Source organism: Rhynchophorus ferrugineus, unplaced genomic scaffold, assembly GCF_030347505.1.
Source record: "Rhynchophorus ferrugineus isolate W39M unplaced genomic scaffold, kcgeb_rfMv2 rfM3, whole genome shotgun sequence".
Lineage (NCBI taxonomy): Eukaryota > Metazoa > Arthropoda > Insecta > Coleoptera > Curculionidae > Rhynchophorus > Rhynchophorus ferrugineus.
Genome location: NW_027472582.1, coordinates 24,136,468 through 24,160,528, shown reverse-complemented (window position 1 = coordinate 24,160,528; position 24,061 = coordinate 24,136,468). Strand labels below are relative to the sequence as shown.

Below are 24,061 nucleotides of genomic sequence, written 5' to 3'. Positions count from 1 at the left end.
GCAAAACACGTCAGCCGAGCTGGAAATCGACTTAATTCAATCAATCGTTTCGACGCGGAATGCCCGTATACAACTGAAGCTACGAGATAATCGCTTTTATCTGGTGGAAATATAAAACAGAAAGACACGTTACTATTTGCGGAATGTTCTGTTAAAACTGGAAAAATATGGAAACACTTGATCGATCATTAGATAACTTAATAATGAATAACATTTGATGTAAATATAAAATAAATTTTGACTAAAATAAAATCACTTATAAAAAGATGTGTTTTCGTGGTTGCCTCTCATTAGCATATTAGCAAGTAACATAAGCTAAAGGGAATTAATTATTGATCATTTACTTCAAATAGCTCAGTATAGCTGAATACTATAAACGAATTCTGGCAACGTCGCACAGGACAAAACGAATCTCAACTGTGCACGTCGATCGACTGGGTGACTGGCTGGTCGGTGTGTAACGCGTTGAAAATTTTCGACTACTGGTGCTGTCGGCGCTGCGACCTACGTCAAGACTTTTTCTGTTCGGATTAACCATGAAGCCTCATCGACTACACGGCAGAACACAAAAGCCAATAATACAAATATTGAGCGCATCCACAAAACTAATAAAATAATTTCTACTTGTATCAACCATTGATTAATTTTTTATTTCAAATATGTTAAAAGTAAAACTAATATAATTCTGTAAAATTACTAAATATTGCTGAGTAAATGTACACATATAGAACAAGAAATACACAAATGAATAATTATATGGTCTAATATTATCGATTACCTAACATTATATTATGTAGTATATTAAATAATGGAGTGTTATCTGTCTTATCGGCATTTTTATATCGTAATATCAAGCAACAATTTACTGGTAATGCGTACATAAAACAATTTGGTTGTATAATCAAAAAAGAATCACCCTCCAATGAATTTAGTTAGTTACTCATTACATCAACAAAAAAAGGAACGAATAGTAACATTAATCATTAATAAATATTCAGGTGTTGCCGCTAGTTCTCATTATGAAACGCGAAAACAGGAAACCAATATGAAGAAACTTTGAATCATTAATTTTAATAATTTTGAAACTAAACGAGCTACATGTTTCTTTAAAGAGCTAGCAAAATTCTTCAAGCGTCTATGATCATGTCTACTTTCAACAACCACAGTTCAAAATAATAAAGTGACTTATTGAAAAAATCGTTCGCATTTTAACCGGTACACATAAACACCATCTATTAACAGTTAAAAATCTGAAACTTAGACATTGCTTTCCATAGAATATTTTTCGTCCAGTTTTTAAGCTGTTTCTCTTATGAGTACTAGTCTCGGTTTTTGAATGTTACGTATCCTCTTAGGCCAGCACACAATAAAAATCTTTTTACAGAGTAACGTATATTTCTGCTTCGATGTAGACTTGGGACATTCAGATCTCAACGGTCTTAATTGCCTCCAGCAGTTCGTTCGTTTTTTGATTAATAGTATAATGTATATCTTCCTCCATATGAAACCCCTACTATTTCTCAATACATACAGAGAACATCCCTCCTACCTTTCTTCCATTTTGCGACTGTATGCTAATAGTTTTTGAAATCGTAAACCCATACTTATATAAAAACAATTATTAAAAACATCAATTCTAAGAAATGTGGTGGTCATAAATATCGGATACCGATCCTTTTTCAGTATAAAGGACGAATTACTGGTTATTGAAATACTTATTGCAGTACTAAAATAACTAAAATAGGGCGTTTCCAAATTTCTTAAGAATATTGAACAAAAAAGAAGCAGAAACTTACAAAAAGAAGGCCTTTTGGGGCGATAGCTAAATGAAGAAATCAAGGAATAACCCTGTTCTGATAAATCCTTATTTGTTTTTTTAAATTTATTTATTCCAGTGCTACGGCAACGACTGCCCACTAACTTACATTTACTTACCATTTTACATTAACTTAAATCTAGGTATATATCTAGGACTACCCATCTGCCCTATCTTAGTCTCTTGTAATCATGTTTATGTAACAACACTGCTGTTTTGCTATTAAATACACCTCGCTATTACATAAAATCAAATGGTTTGATTATTTTGAGTTTGTGCTCTGTTCTGGTATTATTCAAGGGTTGCATTACCTCGATATTGACATTAGAACTGAGAAATGCAATTCTTGATGATGCATCACTATGCCCTCCAGATTTGAAGCAGTGACAATTGGCATTTTATAATAAAACAGGGAACTTGTCTTTTAGGAAAATAATTTGAATTAAATGAAAGAATAGTTATTGAATTGAGCCCTATTTTTGAAACAAATATAAAATGTTCCACTAAAAAACGCAAAGTATTGGAGCCAAAGAATGGTTCCTGAAGGAGTACAATGTATTTAAAAAATCTTTTTCTGAATTAGACTGGAAACTTAATGAGTGATATGGCATATAACTATGAAATGTCAATATTCAACGATACAAATCATCGAGTTACCAACGCAGGCCAGACGAAAATCAATATTAACAGAATTCGTTAACGTTTCGCGCAAATAAATGGGGACTTTGACGTGGAAAATGATTAAATTTAGTAAAATCGATATAATCCGACACAAAATCAAATCCAATAAATAATATTAACAGATTCAATTAAATTGGACAATTTCATTGGCACGATATAACGCCATCGCGTAATATTAACACCTCTGACATCTAATAAATTGAATCCAATTCATTTATAGATAAAATATATAATAATATAATATTAAACGGTTAATAGTCGAACTATCACAGAACACAATTAACTATCATTTCAAATTAATTGCAATATTGGTTATATCGTTAGCGCAGGTAATGAAATTATTGTTCGATATTATGCTTGACTAATTTTATTTCACATTGCTTTTTGTCAGTTGTCATAATTCTATGAAAATTAAAAAATATATATAATTGATGGGCTTTCATTAACACCTAATAGGTCAATAAAGGATGAATTGATGCAAAAGTATGTATTGTTTTTTAGCTAGGATCGTCAGAGGGCTACGCGCGTGTGTGTGGTTAACGATGACTACGCATCTGTGGCAACCTTGAAATGTAATATAATATAATATAATATCTTTGAAGTACAAACAACGTTTTTCATAATATAAAATAACTATAGTTCCGTATTAATGAAATATTAAAGAATAAGCAAGGGAGAAAACAGTAATTACAGAGCATATAGCGTAATAAAACATGTAGAGATTGATTTATATATTTTTGTAAAACATATAAAAAGCTGTAAACTTTAAAAACGAAGAATGTATTATGTCCGACGTTTCGTGAATCTGCGAAATCAATATTCGTTCCTAAGCAATAACTATTAATGAAAATCTCCATGAAACAATAATTTGAAGATCAATTATGAACAGTTACGTCCGATGATCTAAATGAGCAGTATAACTATTATTATGAAGATCCCGAAAATTGGATGCATCTTGGAAAATCTCCAGAGATTTTGTTTTAGTATAATAATGACTGATTATATATTATTTTCAATTTATCGGCTTTTTTAACAAATAATTAGTGATCTTTTAGTAATTACAGTGGGTAAAATAGAATATTTTCCTATTTATAAGATTCTAAACTTTAAAACAATAAAATATATGATTTCGCTAACTCTCTTCAAACTATGCAAATAGTTTTAAATAATTTAAAAATTGGGGAAATAACAATAAATGCATAAATATAGATGATTCATTATATTATTATCACAATTTTAATAAAACAAAATAACAAATTTCATATATTAAATGGTGTCAAATTTGTTTTTTTTATAAAAACATTATAATAATCGAATTTCGTGGCTTTTTTACTTCGATATGAAAGTGGTACTACAAAAAGAATCAAAATTAGAAAAAATTGTTGAACCATCTGTATTATTATATTATTGTGTAATGAAAAGAAAAAAGAATCATACTGCAAAAGTGCGATGAAAAAAATTATACCTCGGGAGTTTAACTGAAATAAAATTATAATTTAAACATATGTCATACTAATAACTAATAGAATAGTCAGGGGTTCGAAGCTGTTTTTACGTTTGGTGATTTCAACTAGGATTGATAAGACGTTTTACGAGTTAATTCCGTACCTTAAAGTCCCTGTAGACGAAGTCAGATAAACTCTAGTTGGCAAAAACAAAAATATAAAATAATTTTTTATGAATACGAAGAAGACAAAATGTGCTCGATAAACTTCATTCCATACATTGGATATAAATGGAAACCCAATAAAATAAAAAATTATATAAGAAATAATCCTAACAAAACTTATTTTAATCATAATAGTAATATATAATAATATAAATATAGTATCATAAAATTAACACAAAAGAAACAAAACTTTTTGGTGCTTAAATGTTGAAATGTTCAATACAATATAAAAATAAAAAACCTTAATGGAGAAAAAGACCATTATTGTTTTCCTAATTCGAATAACTTTGTATAATATTAATTAAGGAAGAAAAAAAAAAGAAAACCAGGAAAACACTATCGATTAACTATGATGAACGTGGAAGAGCCCATCATCTCAAATTGTCTCTCGCTCTAAATCAACCCAATAACGAAAGAAAAAGAAAACAAGAAAAATGAAGAAAGAAGATCGCTTCCTATTGTTTTCGGACACGGCATTCAGTTGTAAAACCGAAACAATAGAAAAACGACGACGCGGCTGACTCGACCGACCAAAAGAAAATTATTTAGCCGCGACCGTTCGCAATTCATATTTTCTGATGGCGGGGGAGCACGGCAGATTTCGTGGATCTTGGGGCTGCGTGACAAAATCGACAGTAATGACAAGGATGGCGTGATTCGGTTGGCGGCAAAGAGGGGCGGTTTGGTTTTGACATAACGGTCCTCCATCGAATTTAAAAGGACGAAACGTAATTGTTACTAGATCCATTACTATCCGAGGAAAAAGACCGCATAAAAAGCAAATGGTATGTAACGGGGAGCTGGAAGATATAATATTTACCCGAATTTCCAGAAGAATAACTTTCAATAGATACATTATAATATTCTTCCAGTTTCCCCAGCATAATACCACCATCGTTCCATATTTAATATTACATTATCATTGCAAGGAGGATATCTTGTTCACTAAACCCGAGTAAAGTAAATATATGCAGAAACATTCACAGCAGCGCTTTTTTAAACGATACATAATTTTTCAAAGTGTTTATTTTATTATCAGTAATATTGGTAAAGTCGAGCAATCAATACTTTTTAACAGAAATATTAATTTTTGCCGGCTTAGTTGGCGCAGTGGTAAATGCGACAGGACGGTCCACCTACTGTTGCGACAGTTGCGGGTTCGAATCCTGCTGGGGCATAATTTTATGTTTGAGATTGTCCTAGGCAAGAGTGCAAAACTCGACAAGGAAAATGATACCAGTCACGCCAGTAACTAGGCTGGGTAAGACCGGATGTCTCCTGGGGTGATTTCCAAGTTGGTCACTCGCCAATCGGTAGGCGTAATGTCGAGGACCGTGGTTCGGAACCCACGTTAAACCGTCCAGTCCAGATAAACTCGCGCTGGTAAAAAGGATACTTAAATAAGATATAAAAAGAGAAATATTTATTGACTTGATAACTGTTTCGGGGTTTTGTCACGTTTTCTTGGTAATTACGCTATGATTATGATGTTAACACGATTTCATTTCATTTTGTTTTATTAGCATTATTCACTGTTATAATTAGATAATTATTCAATTTTATTGATTCACTATTCATGAAACATATTTTCAGAGTGAGAAGTTTTATCCTCAGAATAATATTCGTCAACCACGAAATCCTCGCAGTGTTATTTTTCTAAAAAAGTGGATCGGAAAAAAAATCGACGGCGTTCTCTACGTAAACATTCAGCTGTTTTAAAGTATTCCTAAGTGGGGACTTTAATTAATTATAAAAAAAATCAGATTTCCAATCTTGTAAAATTCAAATGGTGCCAACTTTTAGTTTTAATTTTTCTCTTTAATAATCAATTTAGTTTTGTTTATAACTCTTAACATCAACTACCCTATTGGATAGTACGGCGAACTAACTATCGCATTATTTTATCATTATTACCCATTATAAAACAAATTTAAGATTATTTAAATATATTCAACGATATTACTGTATAGTAATAACAATATGTCTTATGTATTATAAAACAATATTTACATTAACATAAAATGTAACTGAATATACTCTATAATAACATTACAATAGGGAGTCATTACACAGGATTTCTAGAATTAGAATTAGCAAGATTTATAAAAAAAATTATACTGTAAATTAATTTAGGAACATCTCAACATTGTGCCATTCAAACAAAAACTAATATTTTCAAGATGGCTCTCCTGTTGAAATGATGCTAATGTCTCAAAAAGTAACTGATTGTCTCAAAATATTTTAGTTGCTAAAAAAATAATTTTTTTAGTACCCATCAAAGCAAAATAAAATCAGTAATACTAATTATATTTCCTAAATAAAAGGGCCATATGTTGTCAGTACAACGGCAGTAAAAAAACAAAAAGGAAATAAGTAATTTTGCACTTACCAGGTGCTGCCCATGTGGGATCCCTCCAGACACCCTCGTGATTCAGATGATTGAGCGCCAGAGACTTTCCATCTTTCGCCTCCAAGCCCCAAAGCTTCTTAGCCGATGGAGCAATCTGAAACAAAGAAAAGCAAAGTTAAAACACCATGTACACAGCAATGCTTCTTTATTATGATTATCAGTCAAACGATAAAACCATTTTTAAAACGCACACCCCCAGGAAACGGTCTATTTTTAGCATATTAACATTCCGTGACTGAATCTACCTGAGTGTCCTCGAGATTTATCACCACGCAACTAGTTAAAGCAATTATATACAGAACAAAAATACAGTTTTCGTCGATTAAGTGTATATCGCTGTAGCGTTAAATTAAAAAGTGGAGGCAATACACGATAGAAAAAAAACTCCGACCGAATATATACGGCCTGGTTTAGGGTTGAATTATATAATTGTTACGCTAAATGACATGTCTAAAATTTGAATAAAATATGTTGGTAAAAACTGAAATGCTACTATATAATTCTCAACACGTACTCTTCCTTTCAATGTTTTTATTTTCGCTAATACTGACGTAATAGAGTCGACTTGATCAAGTCTCAGCGATTAATATAAGTAATCTAGTTATATGCAAAAAGTAATATATTGTAGGTAAATACTACCTACATCCAGCTATATTTTAAAGATCTATAGTATTATTATCACAATTATTATTATATTATTTCTGATAAAAAAATAGATAGAATAGTAAACTTCATTGATAACAAGTTTACAAATTCGGATCAACCTCTGGACCCGAGCCGATGAGAACGATTATTTACATTATTTGATGTACTGAAGTCAGATCTTCAGTTCCTGTGTTAAGAGGAAGGAAGTTTTAAAGTTCGCGCACGGTGGCGGTACTGCGCTTTTATAACAACTGTCAGTTGACGACGTTGCATTAAACATAATTTCAAACATGTTTGTGATGATTGTGCTTCGTGAAAATGCAGATATAACATTGCATAGTCTATTAAGTGTTTTTGTTACTTTGTGATTGTTAATGTTCGATAAACATAGAAAAATCATAAAAAATGCACTCAAAGATGCATATTTACAGTAGTTTGGTTTTGCTGTAGTAAACACTGACAAGCTATGGATGCCGAAATTGTTTTGTAACGCGTGCAAAATAAAGATGTGCAAGTGGTCGCTTGGCGAAAATATATACTTTTCGTTTCCTGTATCAATGTTATTTAGAGAACTAAAAAATCACTTTTTCTCGAAGAAAGTCGTCAGCATAAATGCAAGAAAACAACATATAAATATCTTAACGCATCATCAGTGTTGAAGCCAAATGCCCTAAGGCAAAAATGCCTTAAAAAGTTCGTCTTTATCACTGGCGAGCAATGAAAGCGATTTCGTTATAGAAGAAACGCATTTTTTTCTTATATTCAAAGTGAACTTAGTGGTTTGATTAGAAAAATTTACAAAATGTTTAACGCTTGACAAAGCAGTAACATGGGCACCGTTTCAAAGTGTAATCGACGATTTTCGGCAACGTTACCAAAAGATTTGAGCTCGAATGTCTATCAGGATAAATTTTCTGCATTTACATTTTGATTCTATCCCACAAAATTTGGGGTGGCCGAACGACGAGCAAGGAGAGCTACACCAAGATATAGCAAAAATCGAAAGGCGATTACTAGGATTTTGGGATAAAGGCATAACGAGCGATTAATATTAGACCTTAAGGTGTGAAGGGGGTCTAGCCAAGCAGTAAATAAAAAAAACTTAGTCCAAGCTCTGTTCATATTTTTATACGTTATGTATACTTTTTAATTCATTAAAAGGCCTTTAATGACCGGAAATAGCTCTGTCAAGCTCTGTTTATATAAATAGTAAAATAATGAGATTATTTAATTTTTCAAAAACTAGACTGAATTAAAAAAAAATGTTGGTTGCTAAAGGTTCCAAACCAAACCGTGTATTCTTGCGTAATTAATGTTAATAGAGAAGCCGAAAAAATATTTCAGAAACATTTGATTTGAATTAAATAATGGTTCATCTAAACGAACCACTAATCTATTTACATTTACATTTCGGATAAAATATATGATATATATAATAAGATAATGATAAAAGTATCAGTTTGTCGGGGAGATAGTTCGAAGACGTAAGTCTAAAAGTTTAGTTTCGTGTCTTTCCTTGGACTGCTCAATTTCTAAAGTTATTATGTTAATTAATTAATTGCATATCCATAGAAATATAATCCCGATATAAAAGTAGTTACATATACAACAAACGCTATTAAAACGAAACAATTATACATAAAAGATCTCTGTAGGTCAAGTGATAAAATTCATGTTAAATCTTCTCAGGCTGATTACGTTACGGTCGTAAAATATTCAAGAAACAACCTGTTCTCGAAAACGAAACACCTCTCTTGATTGTGAATTGTAATAAATTTCCATTTCATCCTTCCCGGGTAGGGAAAATCCGGCTCAGTTCCATTGTGGAAACCGTTAAAAGTCCTAAACCATTTCAGCACATCCGCCAGATCCATTAAGATGGGTCTGCGTTAAATCCCTTCCTCGCCAAGCACCATCGAATCCCTCGTGCCCCGCTTCGCCCTTCGAAAAATTAGAATTCGAAGCGGACATCGACAAGTAAACTCCGAATCGGAACTTGCAGGGAATGTTAAATGCGCCCCTTTAAGCAGCTCACCCCCTCTCTAGCTTATTTAAATGCGAGCTGTGAAGACTGGAACGCGCCGACGAAGATCTCTCTGTTTCTCGTCGGTCGTGGAAGCCGCGGAAGTCGGAAAACTTTGCGAAGTATCTTTATTAAAATTATTAAAACTGTTGACCGAGCTCTCGATTTCATTTCGGCGTGAAACTCCGACTAGGCGTTCGCAAGTTTAATTGAAGGAGGCAACACAAATACAAAAGAAACCGCGAAAGTTTAATACAAACAAAAAATTTAATGGAATTTTTTTGTTTGGAGCTTGACCTCTTAACAATTTCGCCGAGAAATATGTTTTGAAGTTAAATAGGCGTAAATTATTTGCTATTCAAAAGTACAATACATAGATAATATAATATATGGTCTTTCCAATAGAACAGCCATTGAACGGTCATAGATGACGCAGAATATAATGCCAAGTGAAGTTTGTAAAAATGTAAAATGCGTTTTAAATCGGATGGAGATGAAGCGAATCTTGCCTTCCCATTTAACCCTAGCTAAAAAGAAACTGGTACCTTAGGCGTTGGAATATTTAATCAGTTGAATCAGTCTATAAAGTTTGTCTTACGTTGATACTCGTCAACCGTGTTGTTAAATGTTTACAAAGTTCTTTAAAATATTACTGACAATAATTAAAGGTTACAAACGGGTAAACGTTATAAACCAAAACTCTAAACTATAAACCAAGTTAATGCGGCAATATTGCGACGTGCTGACGTCCTAAAAGTTGATGATATACATTGGCTGTTTTATTAAATAGATTATGGCTACTATATAGATCTTGAGACCAAAAATATTAGGACAGCTGCTAATAAGTTTACATAGAATCATTTTTCGTAACAGTATAATTAACTCGACACGTTTTAATACTTCACGTATCACAGTGATTAAATTATCGGTAAAAAAGGCTTAAATACTATAGAAATTTATTCCGAAATGATAAATATATTGAGAGGTTATTGAGAAAACTGTTCCTTCAAACAGTGCTTAAAAACAAGCTTTAAATACAATCTACGAGACACTCAAAAATGCGAAACCATTGCAATAATATAGAATATGGCTTTGGAAGATCGTTAATTGACAGAGAGGGTATTTCAAAAATATTTCCTCAGCAACATTTGCAGCTTTTTAGAGCAGATTTGGAAGTTACAAAAATAATTTTCATCAAAGGAAAAGAAAGTTTATTTATTATATAGGTTTCTACTAAAATAAAACTACTAAAATGATCATAAATTGACGGATAATTAGAAAGAACTATACAACTTATAAATATTATTTTCAAAACGCGTTGTTTTTTTTTCACATGTAAACAATTTGTAGCAAGTGAACCTGATTTGCACTCATAAAAAAGCAAAAAATAATAAACCACTTTTGTGCGCTGTTAAATTAAAAAATACACACAGATATACAAATCCGAATTGTGAAAATGTATTAATTAAATAATAATCACGGCTAAGCAAAAATAGTTATGTACAGAACAATGGAACAGTAGGAAAATCAATTTACACCATGTTTTTATATTAAGAAAAAGAAAATCGTTACTAAACTAAATGATAAGAACGTAATGTAATGTGGAATGTAAAATAAATACAAAATGAATTAAATAAAACAGTTTAAAATTGTAATAAAAATAAATGACAAGGCAGAAAGTTGCCAAAAATACCAGTAACAAGCAATTAAAAGAAGAAACCATTGTTATCTGTTGTGTTTTACTCTTAATTAATTTTATGACAATATTTGCGCATATATTTTTAAAATGAAAAGTTTTATTAATTCAATTCATTTAAATTGCGTTAAATTAGCGTAATTTATGGGGTTAAATGTTAAACCAGATAATTAAATTCCAACCAATGTCATTATCATTGTTAATTGTTTCGACGACCTAAAAACAATTTACAAAAATAACAAAACTGAAGTGGATATTTTAATATAGTCAACCGTTTAATTGTACTAATTAGCTACTTGTCATTTCTAACAAACAACAACCAACATTATATAACATGATTAGTAGTACTCGATTAATATATCAGTATTTCTTTTGTTAGTATATAGATTGTCATGGGGAAGACAAAATAATATGAACACCATGCAACATGGTACGTCTTGTTACATGTTAACAATACAACTTCGGTGTAAATAATGCGACTTATAGGTTATATAACAGTGTGTTATATACTTTATTGAGCGACGGCTAAAACAAGTGATCGGTGAAATGTGAGATCTCAGACTTTCATCATCGTACAAATCGAAACGTTTTAGTATTATTTTAATCGAAAAAAATGTATTCAATGACAAATAGAATATGTTACCTATTAAATAACATGACAAATATATTAAAAAATCGGTAAGACAGATTGATAAATGTTATTTTTTGTATTAAGACTTCATATAAATGGTACATGTAAATATGAAAATCTGAATTTTTGTATACAACAGACATAAGTCGAGAGAGGATATCCCTTCAAAACCATACATTAACAATGCCCACGCATATTAAATCCCTCGTTATTATATATGCAGAGAATGTAAGGAACATATTATATATGAGAGGCTTTAAGGGAGCGGTCGCTATAATGCGTAACACCCCTAGCTATTATCCAAACTAGAAGCGTTACCATCAGACGGAGACATTAGGAAACCTAAAACTATACTATGTTAGTATATAAAGTACGTACCCTTAAAGTAGTTGTAACATAGGTGAGAAATAGGAATATAATCATTCTAACATAATAAAATAGATTAAATTTAAAAATAGCTTATTTTATTACTACAGAATCTTTGTTTTTAAATAATTTTGTATTTATTTCTATTTTAGTATCCTCTACCGTCTAGCGTGGACATAAAAGAAACCAAGACATTCAGTCTTATCCAGTCTTGCCACTGAAGTGCCAGAAAAGGTTGATCCATATTATGTCACTCTTGCCCATAGACAACAATGAACATGTTTTTTTAATTTTTTTATATTTTTGGTGGCTGCCATTAAAAAAAAAATTAAGGTATTTATTAAGCATTAAAAAAACCTTTTAATTATTTTTAATGCATGTTTATAACTGGTATTTCATTTTAAAGGTTCATCACAAATTAGCTATTTTTTTAAATATTCAAAAAAATATTAATTTTTTTTACCAATATAAATATTTTTATTAAAAATATCAATACATTTTCTGTAAAATAACGACATTTTTTCTTGTTGTTGCAAAAAAAACTAATACTAAGTATCTTTATTGGGTTAAGAATAATTTACTAGAATCTAATAAATTAATATTGTTCTTATAAAAATACATTTGATATTAATAATTGGCAAATAAACAGAGTAACAATGCAATGCTATTTAATATAATATTTGAAAGTTTGATATACTAAACAGTAAAATATTTAATTCAAACCTAATTGGCAAATAAAAAACAAGAGATAAATTACAAAGTTTTTTTTTGGGAAAAAGTATTCAATTTATAATGTTAAAAACATAGTCAAATAATCAAACAGTGCTCATTAGCTTCAAATAAAAATATGTTAACTGCTCATTAATGCCTACTATAAAACAAAAAACAATTTTATAACCGTCTAAATTAACATTAAACAAGCAATAAAACTAATCGAGTGAAATAACTAACATTAACAAAATTTAAGAAGAAAACCAAGAAGAAGTGAAAGGACTTACAAGAAGCCATCAAGTCAAAAGTCCCGTAAATACCACCAAAATTCGTACATAATTCCAGTACGAAAAGCAAAGGAAACTACTTAAACGACCGTGGTCATTAGCGTCAGATAAAAATTTATTATTGTCCATAAAGGCAACATTCTCCACTATCCTGAAACGTTATTTGATTGTCCTCCCGACAATTAAACTTCAGATTTATCGAACCGAAACTCTCATTTTATTGCAGCGATGGCAATGACTTCGCATCGTTCGAAAACAAACCCGCTAAAAATAAATACTTATTCACAAATAGTTCTGCGTACGTGTACGACTGTGCATTGTGTAATGTACAAATTTCGCAGTTTGCATCCTGGTTTCAAACGGGCATTCTTTACTTCATAGTTTCTGATAAAACATCGAATAACAATCGATAAATTAGTACGTAAAATGAATTCCTTTTATCTTGGAAATGCTGAAGGTCGAACTAGAGAAACAGTGGGTCAAGGAGGAAAATCTTGGGATCATTTTTAACCATACGACAATGGCCTTGTAACGATTACAATTGCCGTTTGATAGTTTGGTAACTTGAAAGGTGAAGGCCTTGTAAGTCTTACATCTAAGCCTATTTATTTAAACGTTGGGTGTTAACAAACTACAGGTATAAGGACCTGTTTTTTAATATAATTTAGAAAACAGTTTTAAATTCAAAATATATTGAGTAATTTTCAAAATACGAGGTATTTAAACCTACTGCTAGATGCTTAGTTAATAGATTTTTATTACAAAACTTTTATAATTTAACTAATTTATTTTAATATGTAGATATTTTTCTAAATATCTACAAATTATGGATGTTGCTCGCGGAGAAAAGTATCGATATTATATAAACATTTTAAAAAGTAGCGATTAATAAGCCTTTAAAATGAAGTAAGTTAAGTTTGTTTTAATATCGATATTTACAAGTATTTACTTTCGGGAATTAAATTGTAAGGTCAGATGGATGGAGTAGTGTGAGATGACGGAATCATAATTTTAAATAATCAAATTTCCAAACATTTATCGTATAATCTGCCATAACCGATATATATCGATTATATAATGTATAATCGAACAGTTCACCTTGACTTGCCGAAGACAGCACGCTTTATTTAAATAGTATTTGTAACTGATTTTTTACATAACCCAATATAGACACATTCTTGGTAGCATTCAGACATACCAGGTTGTTCTATATGTTCCTGGTGCAACATAGTGCTGACTGTGTGAACAATTACTTAAAGGCGTAAGTCAAACAGCATCCGAAATTAGTCTACCACTAGAGCTCAATCAAAACAGGAGGTTCTCAGAATGCAAAACGAAATTTGTTCGTAGATAATTTCCAAACTGGTAAAACAATAGATCCAAGTTATTATTTAACCTTTTGAACCAAATAAAACAAGTGGTTCTTAGAGTGCAAAACGAATATATATAGAACTCAATCTCAAAAACCTGCAAATTAAAGAGTACGAACTTCTTCATCAAACAACATGTTCTTATAATATATGTTCTCACGCCTCAAAATATGCTTGGTAGAAAAATGTTTATCAAATAAAGAAAAAATAGTTGCGGCAGCAGACATATTACGATATATATCCATAAATTGAATAATCCTAGAAATAGAAATAAGTGTAGGGAAGGTGACAGAAACTATACCAAAAAATCAATTAATTTTTACAATTATAAATTCAATTTTTCATTTCAATCATTATCATACCTGAAAATGAAACGACAACCAAAAGTGAACTACATCTGAAAAAAATCATATTGTAAATACTAGTTTTTTTTTAGATAGTTTCAATGAATCAATTAGCAATTTAAACATTTATTGTAAACAGTAAATATTCAATTTAAGTATTTACAGTTCTACCACGACCAATCAATTTTTCACTGATAATAAAGAAGAAATGATCAACAAATGACGTCACATCCATCACAAAACTTAATTGTGCTATAATAACTTTCTGTAAATTCAACATGATAACTGGCCATACAACGCAATGATACTATATAAGATTTTACGACGTTATTAGGTGGCATAAAAGTAAATGCTGATGAGTTATTTTAGTAAAATATTTAACAGACTTGAAATAGCGATTGTAATTCAGTGATCAAACAAAATATATCCTTTATACCACAGGATGAGCAAAACCCCCTAAAACGTCAATAAAAATGTATAGTCGACCAAATGTCTAATAGACCAGTACCTGGTAATGATAATAGATGTCGTCATGAGCAGGTCCACTATATCTGATACCTAAACCGGTTCCTACACAGGCCTATTTTAGGGGTGACTTCTTAGAAGCAGAATAAATACTTTAGAATTTTAATGCTGAGGAAAAACTGTTTAACAACTTAAATATTAATATAACTGTACTGCAAATACTTTTTTATTTATACAAAACTATTGAAAAAGAGTAGTACATAAGGTCAAAGTCTAATATATAAAACAGTCTACATTAATTAACAATATATGAAACTATCTGTTTCTCACCTATGCTTAAAATAACAGTTTTTCAATTAATAATTAATTTTAATAGTCATCAGAGATCATTTAAACTTGCCCGCCATGCTACTAATGTTAGGGACGGTCTTACACTTTATTATTCGATAATATTATGCAAAACAAGAAATGATACACAAAAACAAAGGTGACCGTCTAATAATTAACAATAAATAAATTATCATGTAAATATAATTAATGTTAAAATCGATTAAGCGGAGAGAATTTATTAAATTTTAATAATCGTATCGTATCATAAACCAACTTTTGTTGTTTAACAAACATTATCAGTCGTATCTTCCATGAATCCACAGATATCAAGAGAAATTTAAATGATTTGTTTACACTTACCATTGTGTTGGTCTAAAACCTATCACGAATTCACATGAAATATTCCGCTACGTCAAGAAATAAATATATCCTCAAGACGTCACAATCATGAACTAAAAATATCAAGCGCGCACCAGCAATATTACAACAAACTTTTCAAACTATCCGATGACGAATTGGAAGAAATAACGAAAGAATGAGTTCGCACGGACACTACCGAAATAAAACACCGGAAGACGACGGACTTAGAACGCGAATTATTTACAAAGAATGTACAACGATTTGTACACTATTTACAGAAAATGATGCCGGAGGTTCGTAGGCACGCCAAGCCGTTCTGACAGACTAACTGCGCGTGATCAGAAGAACCGTCGAGCCGATCACAACAAAGGTCCAAGGGTTTCGGGCCTGGAAGGCCAGCTGGCCTGTTATTACGGTGCTTGCCACGTTGCCAAATTTACGGACCGAGTACCCCCGGATATATCAACGACAACCGAAATAAAACCCACCGTTGTTTTTCTGGGTTTCCAATAATATATACACAGATATTGATATTGCTGGAGACACGTGCCTTGTATTTTTACCGAACACAGCAATAAAAAATTGTCCAGTTTTAATAATTACATTTCGGGGATTTTATTTATAGTAACCTAATTATATATTCTCAATGAATATGAGCGATATTTTCTAAACGAATGTTTACAGACTTACTTTCGCTTTTTTGAATTTTGTGCAAAACACTCTTAGAACTGTTAAGGTTGGGAATATTTTGTTGTTAATATTAATATATATTACACTAGCTTAAAAATATCAACACCAAATAATCATTATCTCTAATAACACTCAATACCATTAACAGCTTATTAAAAATCAATAATCACAGATAATTAATTAATAATCAATAAATAATAAGAGTGGAAATCGTGATATTAAAAATTAAATAATTTTTTTTTGATAAGATCCCTAATTTGCTGCTGCGACTATTATTCTAGTAGCACGGCAATATTTTCAGATAGTGCTAAACTAATGTAGTTTGATACTTGTTATATCAGTATTATTAGATTTATGCACATACTCATACGTTAATGATTTAATGTTACCACGTGAACACGATGCCGAATGTGAATTGATTCTGTAAAATTGTTAAGTCGCTTTTGAGATATTAAAACACTGTTGAGTTTTAGTACAAATATCACATATTTAACACATAATATATGAATATTTGACCACTAAATTTTATACAGCAACTGTGCTTCTTTTTTAATGTATAAAATTATTTCTCAAAAATTTCAAGTAACGGAGGGGTTACTCGTTTGTGTGAGAGAGAGAACCTTGGGAACAATAAAAATATATTTGATATATAATGAAACGTATACATCTGAATATACACGTGAAAATACTTAGTATTTTCTATCAGAATCTATGTGGTCATTGATTGTTATAAAATGGCCTTGATTCGCGTACTGGACGTATTAGCAATCGGCACGTTGAACAGGAAATCAGAATAAATATTCTGAGATGATTTTAGATTTTTTTATTTCAACAGCAACAACAGGTTTGTCTATTCAAGGTACTGCTGACCGTTGGAGGTGTAGCTTAACACTAACACACCTCTGATTTTAAAAAGTTGAACTTTAGCTGTGCTGATCGCCTATCTGATGCTGTTCTCTTGAATTGTAATTGATGTTAAATATCAATGTATGCAGATTTAGCGGGTATGAATATAAAATTAGTAAGCAGTAACTTTTTATATCGTATGTGTTCTTTAATATCAGTTTTACTTTACTTCCTGCTGTTGATAATTAAGGGTTAAATAATCTATAATATGAAATGAAACAATTTTTATAATTCAGGAATAGTTAATTAATTATATAAGTCATATTTATAAAAAAAAATAAATGCTAAATATGCATTAATAAAAAAACGACACCTCTGAAGTCAAAAATTATTAGGAAAGCTTGAAATAACATACGTATAAATGTAGTATATCACCAAGGAATTAATTTGAAGCAGGCAAAACAAATTCGGAAAAATAAATAACTCGTTTGCTTCTTATTTTAAAATTCTTACTACATTTTGATCGATATATTTTAAAATATAATTAAACCTCATTAATTCAACAATAACACCTATTTGCTTAATTAAACATTGAAATCTTAATAATAACAATATAATTAAATAATTAACACTCATAATTATCATTTAAAAAATTTCTAAATAAAGTTTGAAATAAAGTCGTTTGAAAAGAAAAACAGAATCAACTAATAATAAGAAAATACAAAAAAAATTATACGGCAGTTTAATAAAAAAAACAGTCTTGGTCTATAAAAATGTATCAGCTAACTCAGTAATAATTATTAATATATATTATTTAAATATACATGTGAATGGAGCTTGCAATTTCTTATCAAATACATGTTAAAATCAATGCTTAAACGAAATTAGAATTTACACGACATTTTACATTACAAGTAAAATTATTATAGTAAAAAAACTAATAACAAAATTATTTGATTAATTTTCAAAATATTACAAGCACTCTGATTTGTCTACTTTCCGAATTTCGAAATTCAATTTCAAAACAGAACGATTCTTGCTGGAACAGACTAGTTTAAAATAAATCTCGTAACAGCGGCAACACTGTCGCAATATGACATGGGGGATCGTCACGATCGACCAGACGGATCTTGAAACAGGTATGGGAGAAAAATAAATATTGGGCCAGGACCGTATTAAAGGGCCCCCAATAAAAGCTCATATATTATAAAAGAACTGGCTTAGTTTTCAATTGATCAAGAATGAAAGTAGCGTCGGCAGGTCTGTACTAAAAAAAAAACAAAAACAATAAACCCAGGTCACAAAGGAAAGTACCTGATATTAGATTATATTTTTAGTTTTATTGGCTTGAAATTAAATAAATACTATAAATAATCAAAATAAATAATTTTATGATGGAATTTTAGATGAAATGATATCTTAATCGAAAGTCATTAACGGTTTTTCTAACAGATGTCGCTAATCTTAAGTATAAAATGTCATAATCTGACACATATGTCATTTTATTCTACTGACATTAATCCTCCAAGCAATGCCGTTATAGATTTATACCTCTTTGAAAAAGTTATGTGCTTGAAAACGAACAGTTTCGACAAGCATTATTTTATAATTTAATAAAAAAAAAGCCGTAAGGCGTGGCTTCGAAAATTCAAAAGTGATGATTTCGATATACAAGACAAATAACGTTCTGGCAAGACCGAACACAAACTCAATAACCATTGATAGAAACGTTAAACGTAGCCCAAGAAACGATTAGAGACGGATTCCGAGCTATTTGGTTTTTTATGGGATATCATCCATAGAATTTTTGAAATATTATGTATAGAATCAAATAGAGAATAGATCAAATATATAGAACAAATAATTTATTATACTGAAAATTATGCAATTAAAAAAAACGGTAATGATTTTCCGGTACACCTGGTACAAATAGGGGGTTGAATCCTTCCATGACAAAGTTTTCTCTAATGTCTAATCATCTAATATATATTAAACCATGAGAGTAACAAGGATGGAGAAAACCGGACGTATACTGGATTGGCTCCAGTTAGAGAGTTACAACTGCTAATATACCAAACTTTAACTTTTGGGGATGCAACGCCTTCTATACGATTACGACAGTGATGCGATACTATTTGTAACATTATTCACAATAGTCTTTAAATTTTATTTAACTCTTGAGCATGCGTACAATTGTTCATGCAAAAAAAACATGACAGATCAAGGTATATTCTACATACTTCCTGTGGTTAACCATGTTATTCATTGATATTATGGTTCAAGGCTGACTGGAAACTGAACACGCTTAAATTCAAAAGGAACATTAATTAGTTTACTTAAAATCAGCACATTCTCACTTTTGAACTTTGATATCATTATAGTTCCTTCAATTACGTTGTTCCTCAACTTTTATTTGACTCTGAGTTTTTATATTTAATCTTTCGCCCATCAAATGATCTGTTTGCTCAACCAAGTACAGTTTTTGTTGCACTTTGCACCAAACCGATATTTAGATGCCAGACTGGTATCACATTCTAAACAATGAAATAAACCAAGGCAATCAAATCAATTGAGCGATAGATAACACGCCGACTTCTATAAACTAGTAGAGCTGATATTTTTAATAACAGCATATATAACATGAAGTTTTACAACTTTTTTACTACCTTTCTCTAAAAAAAGTTTTTTATCACACAAATTGTTGAATCGATTAATCATTAATATCTAAGAGCGAAAACAATATTAGGAACTGAACAACTGGACGCTAATTTTTCAATTCTATTAATATTCCTGAATACTTCCTACTGTTTTCAGTCTCACTTACGCGCCTTTCATATGAAGATTTTTTAACCAAAATTTTTTGCTTTTCTATACGATTTTTCACATACAATTTGTGGTATACAAACCTTATCCCGACAGTTACAAACACAAAAAAATAGGTGTAACGAAACTTAAGTGATGCACTTACACACATTCAGCAATTGATTTATGATAATTTGTTTATTTCATAAAATTGTTTAATTTAACAAAGGCGAAGCTTGTAAAATTATACTCAGAAGCTAATTTAGAAACATCAATACGTGAATGTTTTGTCAAATGTCTGGTGCTTCACTCTGTTCATATTAAAAAATGTAAGTATTTAAAAAATGTCCGCAAGATTTTCAATCATGAACAAAACAAAAAACATTATGTTGATCCCTATTTAAATTTTGTTTATTAAAAAGTATTACGTCTAAATCAACTGTTATTAAGCAATTATGTACTATTTATTTCAGTACATTTTGTTGATATCGTTGGTGAAGACTATGATGTGGTAATACCCAAATGATAAATGAAGCATTACATATAAAATAAGCGCAGAACATAATGTACAAAATCAAAATTTTTCAAATTAAATTTTTAAAAACACTTGAACACACATCTTGAAAACCAGAAATAAAAAAAAATTCAAAAAAAAATATTTGGAAACACTCAAATGAAATTCCATAGCCTACAGATGCTTCTCCGTCCAACTACCACTTATTTTAATCAATGCCACATGGCCTGTCAGGATAGGAGTCCACGTCTTATCTATATTGTAAAAATGGGTGGATTCATGGACTATATCTAAAGACCACAAAAAGACTGCATTCGTCTTCTTATCCGAAATAATAAATATAAAATGAAATACAATGAAGCTAATGACAATATTTTTAATATACTTTTTAAAATTTTGTTCAATTTTTAAAATTTTAAAATTAAAATTAACATGCGCTCCTAAGCCTACCAACTGGCGATGTAGAGATAATTCTGTAAGACATCCGGTCTTACCTAGCCTGATTACGATCCAAGAGGATATTCGGCTCTATTTTTGTTATATACTCCGGCGGGATTCGAACTCGCGACTGTCGCAGTAGTAGACCGCCCTGTCGCCTTAACCACCTTTAATTACACAATCAATGGATATTCAATTATAAATTGTAGAAAACTATGTTCTTAACATTAATATTTTATTATAAAAAGAGAACATACTTGTAAAAATACACTAAAAAAGGCCATTAAAAAGATACAAAATTTAAAAATATAAAATAAAGAATAAAAAACCACTGAATCACTTGTTATCTAAATTATTAACCAATAACGATGCAACAAGGCAGCATACATTAACAAATGCCCCGGCTGTGGAATAATTAGGGGCTTTATTAATGTTTTAACTCGAGATTCCTGAAAGCTAATTTGGGCTATAAATATTGTACTACGTTTGTTCTTTTAACGTAATTAATCGAATTAGGCGAAAATATCGTTAATTAAGACGCCTTTAAAGAAGACAAAAACGCGCTAATTTATGGGATGGCGCTACACGACGCCTATGAATATTATTTACGGATGATCCGAAATTTACTGATATCGAAATCCGACCACCCTCCTCCATCTTATCAACAGGGTAACGCCAGATTACAGCGACCTATTTTATTACCAACAACATTGGATACCCACGGCGCAATAAATCGAATCGTTATTGAGACCTTCTGATTTATTTGACAGAACTTAATTTAAAAACAAATAGGTGAGAGCTTTGTTATTATTTAGGCCATTACATTTTTTCAATAGTCAACGAATTGCATCACGTAAGGAAAATCAATTCAGCCATAAAGAGGAACTAAAATACATTATGCAAAACTTAAATGCAATGACGCATTCGCAACATAATACCGCTTCTCAGTAATTGTGTTATAATAAAAATGGTGACAAATGACATTTCAGCACTAATCTTTTTGCTACAATATTTAGTTTCTTCCTTTCAGAAGATAATATAAGAAGATTTAATAAAGCATTCATTTTTACAAAAATATTTAGCCTGTAATATATATCTGTAATTTGCACATTGCAAAATCTAGGAAAATATAACTTTTATCATTTTAGCAAGTTTTTGACCAGGTATAACATTTCGGATTAATCTACAAAATGAACAAATTGCTACCGCATCCACTGCTCGAATCATATCTTTTCGAAAAAAAATTTAGAGTGATGAGTCGCATGAAGGGGCATTCTCAACACTTAAACCTATTTCGGCTGCAGTACACTACCCGGCTTGGGACCATTTCTATATCTGCTCTATACTGCTGATATCCCAACAAAAAAAAAACAGTACTTGGAACATTTACCGACGACACAGTTATCATGGCGAAAGATGTATCTGTCCAAGGCTGTAGAAAATGTACAAGTAGCGGTCAACAAGATTTACAAATAGACTAGAGACTGAGAAAAAAAAACAGCTTAATAGCTCCATGTCAATCTGTCCTTGTTAATTTTTCAAGCATAATCTGCTGAATATATCGGAATACATCTCGATGGTAGGTTAAGTTGGAAACATCATATTAGACAAAAAGCAGAGCAGATTAGACTCAAAGTCAAGCAACTGTACTGGTTAGTCGGAAAATACTCTCCACTTGACTTAAAATCAAAAAGATTGGTTTATCAGTCCACTCATAAAGCCAATATGACCTATGGGGTGCACATATGAGGTTGCAGTAAAATATCAAACCATCTAGTAATCCAACGCACCCAAAACAAAGTTTTGCCATTGATTATCAATATCTATCGCTACGTAACCAACTAAGAGCTACACGATGACCTCGAAATCACATAGATATACGAAGTGATCCTAGAGTTCGCCTTAAAACATGAAATAAGGTGGCTAATTCACAGCAAAGCGGAAACAATACAGCTATTAGACATTATGCAGGAAATCAGAAAATTGAAGCGAACCAAACCACACGAACCTGTTTAGTGTATTCTTGTAAAATTAGTTTAATTTTAATTTGGGAAATACATACTCATGCATTAATCCCGTACTCGCCTTGTTTGTGTATTAATGCAAGTACAATAGGACAGTAGTAATAAATTAATTTGTTAATTAATATTGTACTAAGCATATCTAATGTATGATGTAATTAAATAAAAAATCTGATTAAGAAAATATTTCCTCTTAATCTGCTGAAGATAGTGAATTTTGTTTTAGTATAAACAGTATTTGTGTTTAATGTTTGAAATATCATAATTTAGTTTCATCAAATTATCTAAATCAAATTAAGGGAGAGATTAATATATTTCAACTAACGATGTTAAGTATTATCTATTCTGCACATTTAATACAAAAATTATAACGTCACAATATATATACACATACTACAACAGCGTTATAGAAAATAATGAACCATATATTCGACTATTCAACGCTAGACACACCATGCATCGCTCTGCTTTTGTTTCAGAGTAGCTATTATGCGGCAACACATTGACGTGAGGGTCTCCACTTGCTATCAGTCACGGTTTCGCTTACGTCCGCGATATTCTTTTTTGCTCCGTACAAAAACTGCATTCCCGTCGATGTTGCAGCGTTAAAAATAGGTCTGGTTGAGGAACGCGAAATAACAATGCAAAGGTCAGCTTTGATATGTATCTTCACGGCGATAAGCGAAATGGGAACACAGCCTTAACAATCTGTTAAGTCTCACCAATATTAGACTAAAGATGAAAATTATACGGTTTATATCAAATTAACTCGGTTAAATAGTTTCAATTGTTTGAAATAATTTCATGAATATAATTTTATTTTATAAAGATTTATAAAATAGTTTTTTCTATAATTTAATTAAAATGTCTTTTTAAATTTTAACTATCTAAAAAAACAAGAAGTGAGGATTAAACACAATCAATTAATAATATAAAGTGTAGTTTT

At 30.8% G+C, this 24,061-nt stretch overlaps 1 protein-coding gene across 15 annotated transcripts in view; it reads right to left on the bottom strand.

Moving 5' to 3' along the window:
- The window catches only part of LOC143192891 (maternal protein pumilio), a 434,284-nt gene that overhangs the window by 284,525 nt on the left and 125,698 nt on the right, over window positions 1–24,061 (bottom strand). For 14 of the 15 annotated variants that reach the window (XM_076398670.1, XM_076398675.1, XM_076398672.1 and 11 more), the window contains one exon: window positions 6,556–6,670. In XM_076398670.1, coding sequence (XP_076254785.1) covers window positions 6,556–6,670 — 115 coding nt within the window. Of the gene's footprint in view, window positions 1–6,555; window positions 6,671–15,804; window positions 16,154–24,061 lie in introns of those variants that run through there. The other variant, XM_076398678.1, reaches the window with a different exon arrangement.